The 16,628-nt window shown below is 37.1% G+C and overlaps 1 protein-coding gene and 1 long non-coding RNA gene across 5 annotated transcripts in view; one reads left to right on the top strand and one right to left on the bottom strand.

The window, feature by feature from the left end:
• Nucleotides 1-10,651, top strand: part of LOC137634275 (uncharacterized) — a 96,539-nt gene extending 85,888 nt beyond the window's left edge. For both annotated transcript variants that reach the window (XR_011042499.1, XR_011042500.1), the window contains one exon: nt 10,438-10,651. This is a non-coding gene — a long non-coding RNA (uncharacterized lncRNA). The remainder of the gene's footprint in view (nt 1-10,437) is intronic.
• LOC137634274 (uncharacterized) overlaps nt 1-16,628 on the bottom strand; it is a 375,180-nt gene that overhangs the window by 22,474 nt on the left and 336,078 nt on the right. For 2 of the 3 annotated variants that reach the window (XM_068366573.1, XM_068366574.1), the window contains 7 exons: nt 12,225-12,323; nt 11,818-12,084; nt 10,417-10,599; nt 9,899-10,093; nt 9,428-9,654; nt 5,704-6,711; nt 5,356-5,540 (listed from right to left, as the gene is read on the bottom strand). In XM_068366573.1, coding sequence (XP_068222674.1) covers nt 5,356-5,540; nt 5,704-6,711; nt 9,428-9,654; nt 9,899-10,093; nt 10,417-10,599; nt 11,818-12,084; nt 12,225-12,323 — 2,164 coding nt within the window. The remainder of the gene's footprint in view (nt 1-5,355; nt 5,541-5,703; nt 6,712-9,427; nt 9,655-9,898; nt 10,094-10,416; nt 10,600-11,817; nt 12,085-12,224; nt 12,324-16,628) is intronic. The other variant, XM_068366575.1, reaches the window with a different exon arrangement.

Genomic DNA, 16,628 nt, shown 5'->3' with positions numbered 1-16,628 from the left:
ATACTCCTTAGACACTTCATCTCAAACACATTCAATTTCTGTCTCTCCATCACTTTCATTCCCCACAACTCCGATCCATACATCACAGTTGGTACAATCACTTTCTCATATAGAACTCTCTTTACATTCATGCCCAACCCTCTATTTTTTACTACTCCCTTAACTGCCCCCAACACTTTGCAACCTTCATTTACTCTCTGACGTACATCTGCTTCCACTCCACCATTTGCTGCAACAACAGACCCCAAGTACTTGAACTGATCCACCTCCTCAAGTAACTCTCCATTCAACATGACATTCAACCTTGCACCACCTTCCCTTCTTGTACATCTCATAACCTTACTCTTACCCACATTAACTCTCAACTTCCTTCTCTCACACACCCTTCCAAATTCTGTCACTAGTCGGTCAAGCTTCTCTTCTGTGTCTGCTACCAGTACAGTATCATCCGCAAACAACAACTGATTTACCTCCCATTCATGATCATTCTCGCCTACCAGTTTTAATCCTCGTCCAAGCACTCGAGCATTCACCTCTCTCACCACTCCATCAACATACAAGTTAAACAACCACGGCGACATCACACATCCCTGCCTCAGCCCCACTCTCACCGGAAACCAATCGCTCACTTCATTTCCTATTCTAACACATGCTTTACTACCTTTGTAGAAACTTTTCACTGCTTGCAACAACCTTCCACCAACTCCATATAACCTCATCACATTCCACATTGCTTCCCTATCAACTTTATCATATGCTTTCTCCAGATCCATAAACGCAACATACACCTCCTTACCTTTTGCTAAATATTTCTCGCATATCTGCCTAACTGTAAAAATCTGGTTCATACAACCCCTACCTCTTCTAAAACCACCCTGTACTTCCAAGATTGCATTCTCTGTTTTATCCTTAATCCTATTAAACAATACTCTACCATACACTTTTCCAACTACACTCAACAAACTAATACCTCTTGAATTACAACACTCATGCACATCTCCCTTACCCTTATATAGTGGTACAATACATGCACAAACCCAATCTACTGGTACCATTGACAACACAAAACACATATTAAACAATCTCAACAACCATTCAGGTACAGTCACACCCCCTTCCTTCAACATCTCAGCTTTCACACCATCCATACCAGATGCTTTTCCTACTCTCGTTTCATCTAGTGCTCTCCTCACTTCCTCTATGGTAATCTCTCTCTCATTCTCATCTCCCATCACTGGCACCTCAACACCTGAAACAGCAATTATATCTGCCTCCCTATTATCCTCAACATTCAGCAAACTTTCAAAATATTCCGCCCACCTTTTCCTTGCCTCCTCTCCTTTTAACAACCTTCCATTTCCATCTTTCCCTGTCTCTTCAATTCTTGCGCCAGCCTTCCTTACTCTCTTCACTTCTTTCCAAAACTTCTTCTTATTCTCTTCATATGACTGACCCAGTCCCTGACCCCACCTCAGGTCAGCTGCCCTCTTTGCCTCACGTACCTTGCGCTTTACTTCCACATTTTTCTCTCTATATTTTTCATACTTCTCTACACTATTACTCTGCAGCCATTCTTCAAAAGCCCTCTTTTTCTCTTCCACTTTTACCTTCACTCCTTCATTCCACCATTCACTGCCCTTCCTCATGCTGCCTCCAACAACCTTCTTGCCACATACATCACTTGCAATCACAACAAAATTTTCTTTTGCTAACTTCCACTCCTCCTCTAAATTACCAGTTTCTCTTACTCTCACCTCGTCATACGCCATTTTCAACCTTTCCTGATATTTACTTTTTACCCCCGGTTTTATTAGCTCTTCAACCCTCACTAGTTCCCTTTTACATCCACCTACTCTAAAGATAGATTTTATTGTTTCTGTAGCTGATACCCTCTGGGATCTGCCGAGATGTGCTAAGAAGGTACTGCTTGATGGAAAAGGGAGTCCTGACTCTTCTTCTTCCTCTACAATTCCACTGCATTAGCAATGTTTTGGACTGGGAATAGAACCTGGCTGTTTCACAGGAGCATTGCTTTATGCCCTAACCTTTTCCCAAGATTTAAGACTACAGCATTTCTTTAGAGTACCCAGCTAACCCACTGGTTGTTGGAATGGTGTGCCAAAGAGGTAACCTCTTTTGCTACCTGCAAGACTAGGTCTGTGAACTTCCTCATCTTGAGATCACATAGGTTCTGGGAAGAAGCAAAGTATAATACTTTGCCAGACTAATGCTCCAACCAAGATGTTGCTTGTAGGGTGGCCATGGAGGTGGTTTACATGGCAGCCAATTCATATGAAAAAGAAGAATTTGCAGTGCCTTATTTCTCAACTGTATTTCCAAGGGTCTCAGTATTCTGATGCTCAAATTGTTTGGGAGGGGAAAAGGGTATAATCTCTCAGGAACATTGAGCCTCCTCCAATGGGAGAACATTGAGCCTCCTCCAATGGGAGAAGGCTGGAGGCAAGATTAGCCTACACAACCTGCTTGTTCTTAAGGGGCTTTTACACAGTCAATCTGTTTTTCAAATTTTTGTTGTACAACCTACTTGTTAAATGATTTGAAGAGGTATCAGACAGTTGAGCCAACCATACATCAAACCTCAGTCCTCAACTCTGCAACTCACTGTTTGTGAAGCTAAGATATGCCCCTTGCCAGGACTGTTTGATTGCCATTGGCTTAGCGGTGGCATAAAGGAAAAAGATCAGAGTGAACAAAGAGGACTGGCTAGCTGCTAAAAAACAAAAATCAGCTTTCACATACCAACTTTCTTGTTGATTTGAAATTAGAGACAGACGACAGGCATAATTGTTTGAGGATAGACGAAGAAACAAATATAGATCTATTGTGGCGTGTTTGATGATTGACGCTTTTTCACGAATGCAAATAGTTTGTGGACAAATGAAGGCCCGCCCACGTAAAGTCAGGCTTGATTAGACTTTTTTTAAACCAATTGACCAACATGTTTGATAAACTGTTTGACTGTATGAAGCCGGCTTCAGAGTTCTTAGGTCTGGAGATCTGTTTATTAATGTTGTTGATAGCCTCTTCAGCAAGTTCTGACCTGGTAAGCTCTAAAGATGGCTTTGATCATGGCTGAAACCTTTACAAAGGTAGATTCAATATCCAAGTTTCTTTCTTAGCGAATGTGAGCCCTTGGTCGGGCCTTGAAGGATCTATTGTCTCCCTCAATTCCTCTTCCTGTCAATGAGACAGTCTTTCATGTTGTCTCTCACCTCCATTTCTCTTATCCAAAGGGATTCCTTAGATCCAGCATTAGCCTTGGTAACTGGTCTATTCCCTGTTCTTAAGAAAGGTTAACACTATCACTCAGGAAAGACCCTCAGATTGACATGGCACCACAATCTGGAGAATACAATCCCGCCCCTTGTGGCAGTCTGAGAAGGGGACTCTGGCCCTAACGCCCTTCTGGCTACTTTCCTCCCTCTACTGCTTTTGGTCTGACCATAACAAGGTCAAAGGGTAGACGCAGTGTCTACACTTGTGTGTGAAGTCATAGCCGGTTTGGGAGCCAATCTGGGTCTTGGATCCTCCAAATGTTTTGTAAAGACAGATTTTAACGTTTCCGTAGCTAATACTGTAATGCCTTAGGGATCTGCTGAGATGTGCTAAGAAGGTACTGCTTGATGGAAAAGGGAGTCCTGACTCTTCTTCCTCTACATTTCCACCACATTATCAACAGTTTGGGCTGGGAATTGAGCCTAGCTGTTTTACAGGAGCATTGCTCTATGCCCTAACCTTTTCCCAAGATTTAAGACCACAACATTTCTTTAGCGTACCCAGCTGGCCCACTGGTTGTTGGAGTGGTGTTCCATAAAGGTAACCTCTTTTGCTACCTGCAAGACTAGGTCTGTGAACTTCCTCTTTTTAGGATCACTTAGGTTCTGGGAAGAAGCAAAGTATGATACTTAGCCAGACTAGTGTTCCAACCAAGATGTTGCTTGTAGGGTGGCCATGGAGGTGGTTTACATGGCAACCAATTTATATGAAAAAAAGAATTTGCTGTGCCTTATTTCTCAACTGTATTTCCAAGGGTCAGTATTGTGATGTTCAAATTGATTGGGAGGATAAAAGGGTTAGATCTCTCAGGACCATAAAGCCTCCTCCAAAGGGAGAAGGCTGGAGGTAAGATCCTATACAACCTGCTTGTTCTTAAGAGTCTTTTACACAGTCAAGTGTTTTTTTAAATTTGGTTGTACAACCTACTTGTTAAATGATTTGAAGAGGTGTCAAACAGTCAAACCAACCATACATCAAACCTCAGTCCTCGACTCTGTGACTCACTGTTTGTGAAGCTAAGATATCTCTCTTGCCCAGGACGGTCTGATTGCCCTTGGTTTGGTGGTGGCATGAAGGAAAAAAAATCAAAGTGGACAAAGGACTAGCAGGCTGTTAAAAAAAAAGATCAGCTTTCATATAACTTTCTTGTTGATATGAAATTAGAGCCTGACGATTGGCATAATTATTTGAGGATAGACGAAGAAACATATATAGATCTAATGTGGTGTGTTTCATGTTTTACGCTTGTTCTCGTATGCAAATGGTTTGTGGACAAATGATGCCCCACCCACGTAAAGTCAGACTCGATTAGACTTTCTTTAAAAAATTTGACCAATGTGTTAGACTGTGTGAAGCCTGCTTTAAGTGTTCTTAGGTCTGGAGATCTGTTTGTCAACGTTGTCGATAGCCTCTTCAGCAAGTTCTGACCAGGTAAGCTCTAAAAATGGCTTTGATCATGGCTGAAACCTTACAATATCCAAGTTTCTACCTTTGCAAATGTGAGCCCTTGGTCGGGGCTTGTAGGATCTATTGTATCCCTCAATTCCTCTTCCTGTCAAGGAGAGTCTTTCATGTTGTCTCTCACCGTTTCTCTAGTCCAAAGGGATTCCTTAGGTCCAGCATTAGCCTTGGTAACTGTGCTACTCCCTGTTCTTAAGAAAGGTTAACGCTATCCCTTAGGAAGGACCCTCAGATTGACATGGCACCACAGTCTGGAGAATACATACATGAGCAGTCTAAAAGCACCCTGTCTAGAGAAAAGTTATGGCCCGTCTATGGATTGGAATGGAGAAGGGAATAGTGATGTGGACGATGATCACGTCCTTGTAGCGAATGCCTTTTAAGAGAAGATCTTTCCTGCAGAAGGAAACTACTTTTTTCAAGATCAGTTTTACCAGAAGAGATTTATGATCATGGGGTGGGGGTGGGGGGATACTCAGAAAAATTTTTTGTCTGTATAAATATACAGTATATGATTAATGAATTTGTGTGAATAAAATTTATTGAAAAGTTTTATTTTGTAATGTTCTAATTACATTAAATTCTTTTCATACAAACCTGACAGTGCAGGAGATGGTCCTTGAGAACCAGTACACATTCTAGTTGAATAACCTGAGTCATTATGGGAATCATGTTCCATGGATGACTCCAAATGTGGCCTCCCTCCTGTACGCATACCTTCAAGACGTCCTTCTGCTAGGTAACCGTCATATAGTCGTCTAACCGCTTGCTGAATTCTGTATCTAAATAGAAAATAAGATGTTTGAGAAAATGAATTATATTCAATACTAATTGTCAAAGATTCAAAACAATAAAGAATTTCATAAATGTGCTGCTTTGTAACACATGTGCTCAGTTAATTCATTAAATTATTTGATGCCTTGAACTTTGTAAATGTTTTTTTACCTGTCCATATCTAGATAGTTGGAACCTTCATAATCCTCCTGTAGTTGTGTTGGATGACCATGAAAAGTTTCAGATACCTGCGCTTCATCTATTGTGGTAGGGTACTTAGGGTAGGCTTCGTAACCTGGTTTACTTTCCGTTTCTGGTGGTACACTGACAATGGGCTGAGGTCGTGCAAGAGGATTTTGACCTCTGAGATCACCGTACATGTAGGGATTTGTGTTTCTGTAATCGTAACGGCTGTACCCACTCCATTCCGATCGTGGAGCTTGATTACTTACATTATGATCACCATTATTAAATTCCTCAGTACGACCATTCGTCTTTGGTATTGCGCCATGTTCAGCAGATGACTGAGAAACCCTGAGGTTGTCCACAGCTTTGTTCAATTCTGCTTGCTGTACAGGAGACTGTTTTGAACCCATTACATTTTCTTGCTGTTTTTCGAGTTCCGGCCGTTTGAGTAGGGGAGAAGGCTGTGCAGGAGAATAAGGATTTATACGACCAACCATAGGTGACCCCTGAGTAGATGGCGCACTCATACCATGGCTCCCTCTACTTCCTCTACGACCAGCAGATGCATCACTACTGGTAGACTCATTCAATAAGTCTCTATTGGTTGGTATCCAAGCTGTGTTATTACCTCTAAACTTATTTGCAGTTATCTTTTCTGTACCTTTATTTGAATCCTCATTTAAGATATGACGAGCATCTACAGACTGACTGCGAACCTCCCTTGCACGAGTTCCAAGGGCAACAGTTTGCCTATCAGCAGATGTACTTCTTGATTGACGATGGTCTAATGACGGGTTGCATAATATACCTGGCACAACTGATACAACAGGCTTTGGCGAATCATATATCACAGCATCAGCTTCATCTTGCAAAGTTTGTGGTATGTTATACATTGATGTTGGATGGTCCAAAACTCTTAAACCTTTATATACAGATTCTTTATCGCTCTCACCTTCTTCACGGTATTCGGAAATAGCTTCTTCAGATCTTGACCTGAAAATACAATCAAGATTAGGCAACAGGAAAGGATGAAATATAAAAGACAATTTAAGTATTCTACTTCTTTTAAATAACATCTTTTGCACTGAACTATTGACATCAGAGTATATTAATACCAAAACAGAAAGAAACTTCACTCCTATGACCTCATTGACTCAACTGGAAAATAGACGGCTAAGCTTCTTACTGCTTTTTCATATTGAATAACAACTGGGGTAGATATTCAGTTAATTGCATCAATGGCCATAATCATCAACACCAATTAACATTAATAAAAACAGATAAGAGCTAGACTTAGGATTCAAATTACTTACACAGTATATAAAAGCAGTTTATAGACCCTAACCCTGCCCATTATAATTAAATTCACAATGTACATGGACAACGATTAAGCTGCATCCGACATTTTGTGTTAGATTTGTTCAGATTAAATAGTACATTATCAGGGTAAATTCTCTGGCTTTAGAAGCTCCTCTCACCCAAAAGAACTTTAAAGCATTATGAGGAGGAGGCCATCCAAACACTGTGGGGCTGCACTAATTTATAACTTCATAAAGTCTAATGTAATCACATTCAAAAGGATGGTAAAATTTATTGGATCTCTACAAAGCACTTAATGTATTAAATTTTATTTCACTTGAGCTGCTACAAGAGACCTAAAAAAAATTTGTCAAAACCGTTTTATTAGTACTGTATGCATTTTGGTTAGGTTTTAACTTCCCAAAGCAATGGCATGGCCTTGTCTTGTCAGGAGGGTAAAGTTACAAGGATGTCTAAATTAAGAGGGGTGACTTCCATTCCAGTGACACCAATTCACTGTTATTCAAATTGATATAAAGTACTACAGCCAAATCTCAAAACCCAGCAGCTGCCACCCAATTGAGAAGAGAAACAGAGTTATGTTTTTTATGTTTAGAACTGATAGTCTAAAGTTCGATAAAGAAAAAAAAAAAAACAAAGTGTTCTACTAATTTTTTTTTCAATCTTTACTGTAGTAAGGAAATTTCATTATTAAAATTCTCTTTCTCTATCGACATAGGTAATGTTACTTCTTGCAAGGGATTAGCACATTCTAGTCTGCGAAAGTACCATGCGATCCTACTACCAGTGGTTCTTTTATACCTTGACAGTAAAGTTGTAGAACATTTCTCCTGGAGGTGCTATCTATAGATGACGTTATTGTTAAAAAGACTTTAGTGCCGTCTTAAATACCCATATTCTTGTGCTTTTATAATAAACTATCTTATTTCTCAGCTAATTATTCTATCATATCTTGATTTTAATTTTTAACTTATGGGTTAAATCATTGACCTTCTCAAATTCCTTGAACTCCTATTAACAATAATAACCATCCACATGAGACTTTCCAGGTCCTACTCTAATGTAAATGGCAGGCTGTGTTTCAAAAGGAACAAACTAATCCCCACCATGGATTAGGTTTTAACAAGATTTTTGGTAGATGGATCCCAGCCATCATTCTATATGTGCCTCTAGATCCTCTTCCTAAACACAAGGTATTTGCTAATAATAGCATCAAAGAAAATAGTCTACTTCAAAAAAATCTTCTTCAGCTTAGATCAATTATACACAGAAATAATTCCCTTAATGGCTATTACCATGAAATAACATACATAACTGAAGATATCCCGAAAAATTCCTCTAGGCCTGAATGTCTTCTACAGGAAGACAGTAACAAGTTGAATGTCAGCAAGATTGCACTAATAGAAAGACCTAACAGCTTTACTAGCATATACTGGTTTAGAGGACCAAATTGAAACATAAAATCCATATTCCACCAAGACATAAAATATAATTCTGCTATATCCGAGTCCTTAAAAGAAAGGTACATAAATGAAATAAAGCCCTTTGTCAGTAAACAGGTGGTTAATGAGAAGTCTTTTTTATACTCTGTTTTTCAAGCATTGCTCAATTAACTTTGGAATTCAACATTATTTTTCTTATTTAATACTACAGTATTTCACACTTGTGTAACCATTCAATTATTTTTACAAAAACAAAAGATGAAATTAGTATCGCCCTTCATTTGACTAGCAATGGTATGCAACTTGGGTTTTTCCAGCAGGGCTTTCTGACAGTGCAGTTATTCTGGTTTAATGACCATTTTGATAACCTCAGCTGTGTGCTTATATTTCCTCCTAGAATGGTAAACCTAGTCAGAAAATTTAAATGCACCTCTGATCACTAAGGGTGAAGGATTACTTGGTCATACACAAAACCGTACTTGCGTATGGACATTAGTAACGCTTTCCATTTAAAAGTTGAAATTCAATAAATAAATAAACCTCTGGTTAACAAAAAGGACTTCTCACAAATCCAGAGACTTATGAAAATCAATACACCACCATAGTGGGATGATAAGAGAGCAATTCTCAGCTACCTGAAATTTTGCTGTTCTAGTTATAGTGATATCAGATTAAACAAATACAGAATATCAGTTTTGGTTTTTACTTGTATGTAAATTTAATTTAATTCAAGAATACAAGAGTTTCAAACTTTCATTGCAAGTTGTTGATTCAGCAAAGCATTCACCGAAACATAAAAATCCAACCTATAGTACTTTTTATATGAAATTTCATCGGCAAGGAATTATATTTAAAGTAGGAAAAGCCAAAATCAATACCTAATTTACAATAAACACTAATGAAAATACAAAAATCAATTTACAGTACACAGCTGATACAACACCTACCTTGTTAATGGGAAGAGACCCGTCACGGGATCCCTATTACGTCTCACTGATCCTCTAAATGCGTATGTCCTAGGAAACTGTGTGTTGGAACCAACATTATTCTGGGAAGAAGCCAAGCGACGCTCGACCCACTGCTGGAGCTGAGCAACACGAGCCTCAGATTCTGCTTCCTTCGCAGTTCTTGTTCTCTCAGCCCGTTGACGACATTCCTCTTTCTCTGCTGCTAACTGAAATGATAAAGTTACGAATTTAACAATATATGCTAAATATTTTTTTTCTATGAAAGTAATTGAAAAGAAAAAAAAAAAAAACACATAAAGGCCCAATAATCATTGCAATTAATTACATAACCAAATGCATTGTACCTACATTATTTTTTCAGGGAGTCATATTTTATACACTTAATCTGACATTCTTAAAAGCTTTTAAAAGACTTTAATAAAAAATATCCTTTAAAGAAATAATACATACCTTCTGCCTAACATTATCACTAAGGTGCTGAATGTGTGACCTTGTGCGGTGTTCTAAATTGGTGATTTTTGCATCAAGTTTATCATTAGCAGCATCTATATGATCCATTAGGGCAATCTTATCTTTCTCCAACTTGTTCTCTACATTTTTGAAGAAAGGCGCACAGTAGCATGTGTAACCAATACCAACGGGACCCTGTAAAACAATTTCTTTTGGTAATTTGTAACTGAAAACTACAAAATTTGCATTCAACTTGGAATTATGTCACTAAACAATTACTACAGTATTAGAATTAATTTTTGCGCGTAGAGTTTACTTTTTGATATATCAATAAACTTATGCCTGTAAAGGAATTATCAAAATACTGGTAGATTTTGTATTGCCATTCAACCAGGTATTATAAGAACTAATGACAAGCTACTAGAATTTTTCTATTACATTGCAATTAAAAAATTATCATTCTTCCTGGAACTAACGGTTTTGTTACACTATTACAATTATAGGTCCTTGTAAACAACCTTCTTGATATTTCCCGCCAGATCAATGAAATACTGTTCGCCAGCCGAGAGAGGATCCTTTGGAAGGGAATCCAATTTAGGTGCAGCTAGTTCTTGGGCAGTAACTGGAGGGTAGAACTGGCAGCCATAAGGAGACCATTCTACATGCTTCACTCTTCGCTTCTCTTTATGCTCAGATTTGTGCTGTATGAATGTAAAAAGAATTTAAATAAATCTTGCTAAGAATGTAAAATATTTCTTTAAAACTACCAACTTATTTAATTTATTAGATGTGATTTAGTGTACCTAAATTTTATAGTTAAGAAATAACAGTCACCAGACAGAATTCATAAATTTCACACGGAGTCTCCATTGAAAATATAGAATGGAATTTAAAGAATAGCACTTCTAGGTTGTATTCTATTGAAAAAAAAAAAAACCTAAATATCAATGACATTACTGTATAAGGAATATTATGTAAAATGCAATCTTATACTATAATTTTAAAAGGAGCCTATCTCTTCTTAATCTTAAGACAGATTTTTGGAGCTAAGCGTGAAAAACCACAATCTGATAGTATCATGAACAATAAATAATAAAGAGGCTTTAAAAAGGAAATGGAAATGAAAATTTCAACTTATGAAACACATGAAAAACATGGTTCAAGGTAAATTATCAAGAGGATCAATTAAAGATTCCATTACCGTAATTTACTTTGCAAATGGTTAATGTATCTTAGCCACCCTACTCTCCAACAAAAAGTATACCCCCAACAAAAGGAAGAGAAACTTGCCTAAAAGAAAGGCAATTATGAAAAAATAAAACTAATACAAGATCTTGTCTTGTAGTCTACGGTGGTGATTTGAATTATGAGAGTATGATTAAGGTTTGAAAAGTGAGGGTTTGGGTAGGTTTTTTAAAAAAGAAGTTTTGAACATTGATGTCAACTTTCTTTGGGATGTGGATGGAAATCTGCATATTCCAAGAAAAAAATCAAGAGCAAAATTCATTAATTAAATGAAAAGAATGTATAGTTAAGAATACAATTAATCTGCAAATTCCTTGACTAATTATAATATGTTATGATGGTCAGATGACTGGTTGATCCTTGAGGACACAGGTGCTTTACAAGCCTCAGAACATAACACTGTACTTGGAACACAGAGGATCAGAAAGAGAGGAGACTGGAGGTTCAGAAATATTTTAGCTGCCAAAAAAGAACAGTTTTAGTAAAGTAATCCCTACATATGATAACAAGACAGCCCCGGCATCAGAGAACGAGAAGTAAAGCTGGATTTAAAACATTCACAATTAACTACTTTATTTCTTTTTTCTTATAATTGGCATCTTGAAGAAAAAGATTGTATAAATAAAAGGTCAAATAAGAAATCTCGTACAAATGTCTAGTAAGAAAAAACATACCTTTTTCTTTTCTTTCGCTCTTGTACTACTATCCTTACTCGAGGTCCCACTGTCATTTGTTTTCTCTCTTTTCTTGTCTCCTTTTCCACCACCCCCCTTGGCCCCTTTCAACCCTTTTGCTTTTGCTTCTCTGGCTTCCCTCTTCTTCTGTTCTTGCTCCATACGAAGTCTTTCTTCGACAGTTACTATGGGAGGTGGATTTTTTAGGATCTCGAGAATTTGGTCAAATTCCTTTCGTTTTGCTATGTCCCCCGGTGTCTCATTTTGCTGTGAGGAGGTAATGGTCAAGATAGAAAAATTTCAAGTTTTACATAAAAATACTTACTGTATCAATAACGTGCAAGTATATAGGATATATATTGGATAAACATTTATATTCTCTTATTTCTTTTTTTAATTTATTTTACCTTATTCTTGACAGTTTGATCGGCAGCAGATTCCAACAGAATTCTAGTGAGTTTTCGTCTTCCCATTGCTGCAGCTATGTGTAGTGCCGTGTCACCATTCTGTTGAAAAGATAAAGAAAACAATGTTTAAAGAATGTTGTAAATAAGGGGCACAGAAGGTAAAAAATAGTCATAAAGAAGGAAAATGAGAGACAATATGAATATATATATATATATATATATATATATATATATATATATATATATATATATATATATATATATATATATATATACATAATTATTTAATATCCAAATGATACTTGAGATACTATATAAAAAGGAAACTAAGACAGAAACTGATTGTTGAAAGTTACAAGGTTGTGCATTTTAAATATCCAAGTATTGATAGGAAGTTAAAAGAAAAGCCAGAAATGACAGGAGAGAATATTTAGACATGAAAGCAGATGAGGCTAAAAAAGCTATGAATTTAGGGAGGGGCTATGGTGTAAGAATTACTCATAGAATTATTAATATCTCTACTGGATCAAAAGAGAGGAAGCATATTCCCATCAAAAAGAGAGATGGATCTATTATAACAGCAGAAGATGAAGAAAGGCAACGTTGGATGGAACACTTTTGAGAGGTCGTGAATAGGAGAAGTGAAGGGAATAATTTGATTGATATAAGGAAGACCTTGGTGTGTCCGTGAGTGAATTCAGTGTGTTTGAAGTCGAAGCTATCCTTAAAAAACTAAAGAGATGGAACGCCCCCTGGATATGATGGAATAACTGGTGAGATGATATTAGCCTAAAATTAAGTGACTTCCAGAATACTTACAAGATTATTTTGTAGACTGGTGTGAAGAGACAAAACCTGATGAATGGCAACTAGGAGTGTTGGTGAAAATGCCCCCCCCCCCCCCCCAAAAAAAAAAAAGGGAGATCTGACTTATTGCAATAATTACAGAGGTAGGATACTTATGTCAGTTGTCATGAATATAAATAGTATGCTCATTCTAAAGAGACTAGAGAGAAAGATTGATGAAAAGTCGAGATATCAAAAAGAAGGATTTAGAAAAGATAGAAGTTTTACAGATCAAATTTTCATTTTAAGACATGTGGTACAGCAATGTGTAGAATATAGAAATCCACATTTGATGGCATTTGTGGACAATGGAAAATACTTTGATAGTGTGCACCGGGCAATTTTGTGGAGAGTCCTGCGTTATTATGGAGTTCCTCTTGAATGTGTAAATTTGATTAAAAGTCTGTTCATGAGCATAGCAAGTGCAAAGAATGTTAGTGGAGTCATATCAAACTAATTTCCAGTGAGCAGTGGAGTACTCAAAGCGAATATGTCACCAATAATGTTTATCCTCCTCATGGATTTTTTTAATGCATAGAAGGACTGGAATGGATTGGCAACAGGAAATTAGCTGACTTTAGAGTATGCTGATGATGCTGTCCTTATTACCAGAACATTACAGGACTTTCAAAGCTTGCTTACCAAAATGCATGAAATATCTTATGAGGTTGGGCTGAAGATAAATAGAAGACAGACAGAGATGATGTGAAGGGAATATGCAATGGAAGATGAAAAGTCATTGGAAGGAGAAAGGATTAATGAGGTGGAATCATTTAAATATTTAGGAACTATGATCTCTAGTACAGGATCTTTAGAATATGAGTTTAATGAAAGGATGAAAAAAGCAAATCGGACAAAGGCTAGGTTAAGTAAAATTTGGAAATCAAATCACCTGATATTACATATAAAAATCAGGCTATATATCAGTTTAATGAGATCGGTGTTACTGTATGGACACGAGTTGTGGTATGACAATGAAACAATATCCAAAAGATTTTGTAGATTTTAGAAAAAAGACCTCAGAAGAATATTGGGAGTTGAATGGCAGGACAGGATTAGAAATGAATGTATAAGAGAAATTACTCAAGTGCCATATGTGGATGAGATCATGGTGAGGGGTAGATGGAGATGGATTGGGCTTGCTCTTCTCACTCACCAGGAGAGATTAGTTCATCAAACTTTCAATTGGGTTCCACAAGGCACTAGAAGAGTAGGAAGACCCAGGCCTACATGGCTGAGGACTATGAAGCCTGAAGTGAAAGAGGATGAATGGAGAAGTACTGATTTAAAAGCTTAAGATAGAGAAGACTGGTGAAATCTAACAGAGGCACTATGCGTCAATTAGTGTAGGAGATGATGGTGAGATTTTATATGTGTGTATATATATATATATATATATATATATATATATATATATGTGTGTGTGTGTGTGCGTGTGTATATGTATGTATGCCTGCATGTATGTATAAATACACACACACACACACACACACACACACACACAACAACAACAAATGCAGCCATTTCCAGTCCACTACAGGGAAAAGGCCTCAAACACCACAATTCATGTCTGGGATTTGGCCAGTTTTCATCACCACGCTGGCCAGTATGGATTAGTGATGGGATATTTTCGTCTGATCCCTCACAGAAAACCAACCAAGGTAGTAGGTTGGCCGGAGCACTAGCCACACGTCGAGATATTACTGCTAGAGTTATGGGGTCCTTTGACTGGCCAGACAATACTACACTGGATCCTTCTCTCTGGTTACGGTTCATTTTCCCTTTGCCTACACATACATCGAATAGTCTGGTCTATTCTTCATATAGTCTCCTCTGTCCTCATACACCCGACAACACTGAGGTTACCAAACAATTATTCTTCTCTGAAGGGGTTAACTACTGCACTATAACTTTTCAGTGGCTAATTTCCTCTCGGTAAGGATAGAAGAGACTCTTTAGCTATGGTAAGCAGCTCTTCTAAGAGGTTCTAAGAGAAGGACACTCCAAAATCAAACCATTTTTCTCAAGTCTTGAGTAGTGCCATACCCTCTGTACCATGGTCTTCCACTGTCTTGGATTAGAGTTCTCTTGCTTGAGGGTACACTCGGGCACACTTCCATCATATTCCTCTCCCTCTTGTTTTGTCAAAGTTTTTATAGTTTATATAAGAAACATTTTCATGTTGGTACTGTTCTAAAAATATTCTATCTTTCCTTCTTTCATTTCCTCACTGGGCTATTTTCCCTCTTGGAGCCGTTGGGCTTATAGCATTCTGCTTTTTCAACTAGGCTTGTAGCTTTGCAAGTAGTAGTAATAATAATAATAATAAATAATAATAAAATAATAATAATAAAATAATAATAATAATAATAACAATAATAATAATAATGTAATTGTTCTGTGGCTACTTTAATCTTGGTAAGGGTAGAAGTGACTATTTAGCTATGGTAAGCAGCTCTTCTAGGAGGAGGACACTCCAAAATCAAATAATTGTTCTCTTGTCTTGAATAGTGGCATAGCCTCTGTAAGCCTACCATGGCCTTTCACTGTCCTGGATTACAATTCTCTTGCTTGAAGGTACACTTGGGCATGCTGTTCTATCTTATTTCTCATCTTTTTTTTATTCCTTTATAGTTTATATATGAAAGATCTGATTTGGTGTTGTTGCTGTTCTTGAAATATTTTTTGACAGATTGTAGCTTCTCTTGAGGTTTTTTTATTTCCTTGTTTCCTTTCCTCACTGGCCTATTTTTCTCTGTTGGAGCCCTTGGGCTTATAGCATTTTGCTTTTCCAACTAGGGTTATAGCTTAGCCTGCAATAATAATAATGATAAATAATAATATTTGTGGGCCTTACTAGTACAGCTCTGCTGATCATGGTGACGCTCGAACCCCCCACACACATTAATATATATATATATATATATATATATATATATATATATATATATATATATACATATATATATATATATATATATATATATATATATATATGTGTGTGTGTGTGTGTGTGTGTGTGTGTGTACTGTATATTTGTGCGCGCGCATGCATCCCTATACCATTAATAGATATGCTTTGTAGGAGTTTTAATTTACAATCTTGTTCATGCTATACATTTTCTTCTCTGCACCTTTTGCTCGAAACAGTTTGCACATCAATGTAATCCGACATTAGTCTGGGTAAGTTCTATAACACGAAGCTATTGCTTTTTTTTCCTGAATTAATTAGCCAGATATAGCTATATTGTCACGGCAAGTGTTTATCACGTGTTCTGTCTATGTTTATCAAACATCCCTTTGAAACTTTATTTAATCAATCCCTTGTGAAGACCAGAGTACTCTTTAGACCTTGGTAAGAACATAATGTCGACGGATCACTGTTATAACAGTGTCTTTAATTAGACGATTTTTAAACGTTGGTACAGATTTCTTACTGGTCATTAATAAACTTCCTTGATCCTGGTCTTGTGTTTGAGAAATGGTAGATCTGTCACTTCAAAAGTGCGACTTCATCTAATAACATAGGTACACGTGACGTACAATATATTATTTTTCA

This window comes from Palaemon carinicauda, chromosome 44, assembly GCF_036898095.1.
Source record: "Palaemon carinicauda isolate YSFRI2023 chromosome 44, ASM3689809v2, whole genome shotgun sequence".
NCBI lineage: Eukaryota > Metazoa > Arthropoda > Malacostraca > Decapoda > Palaemonidae > Palaemon > Palaemon carinicauda.
This window is presented reverse-complemented; position numbering and strand designations above follow the sequence as displayed.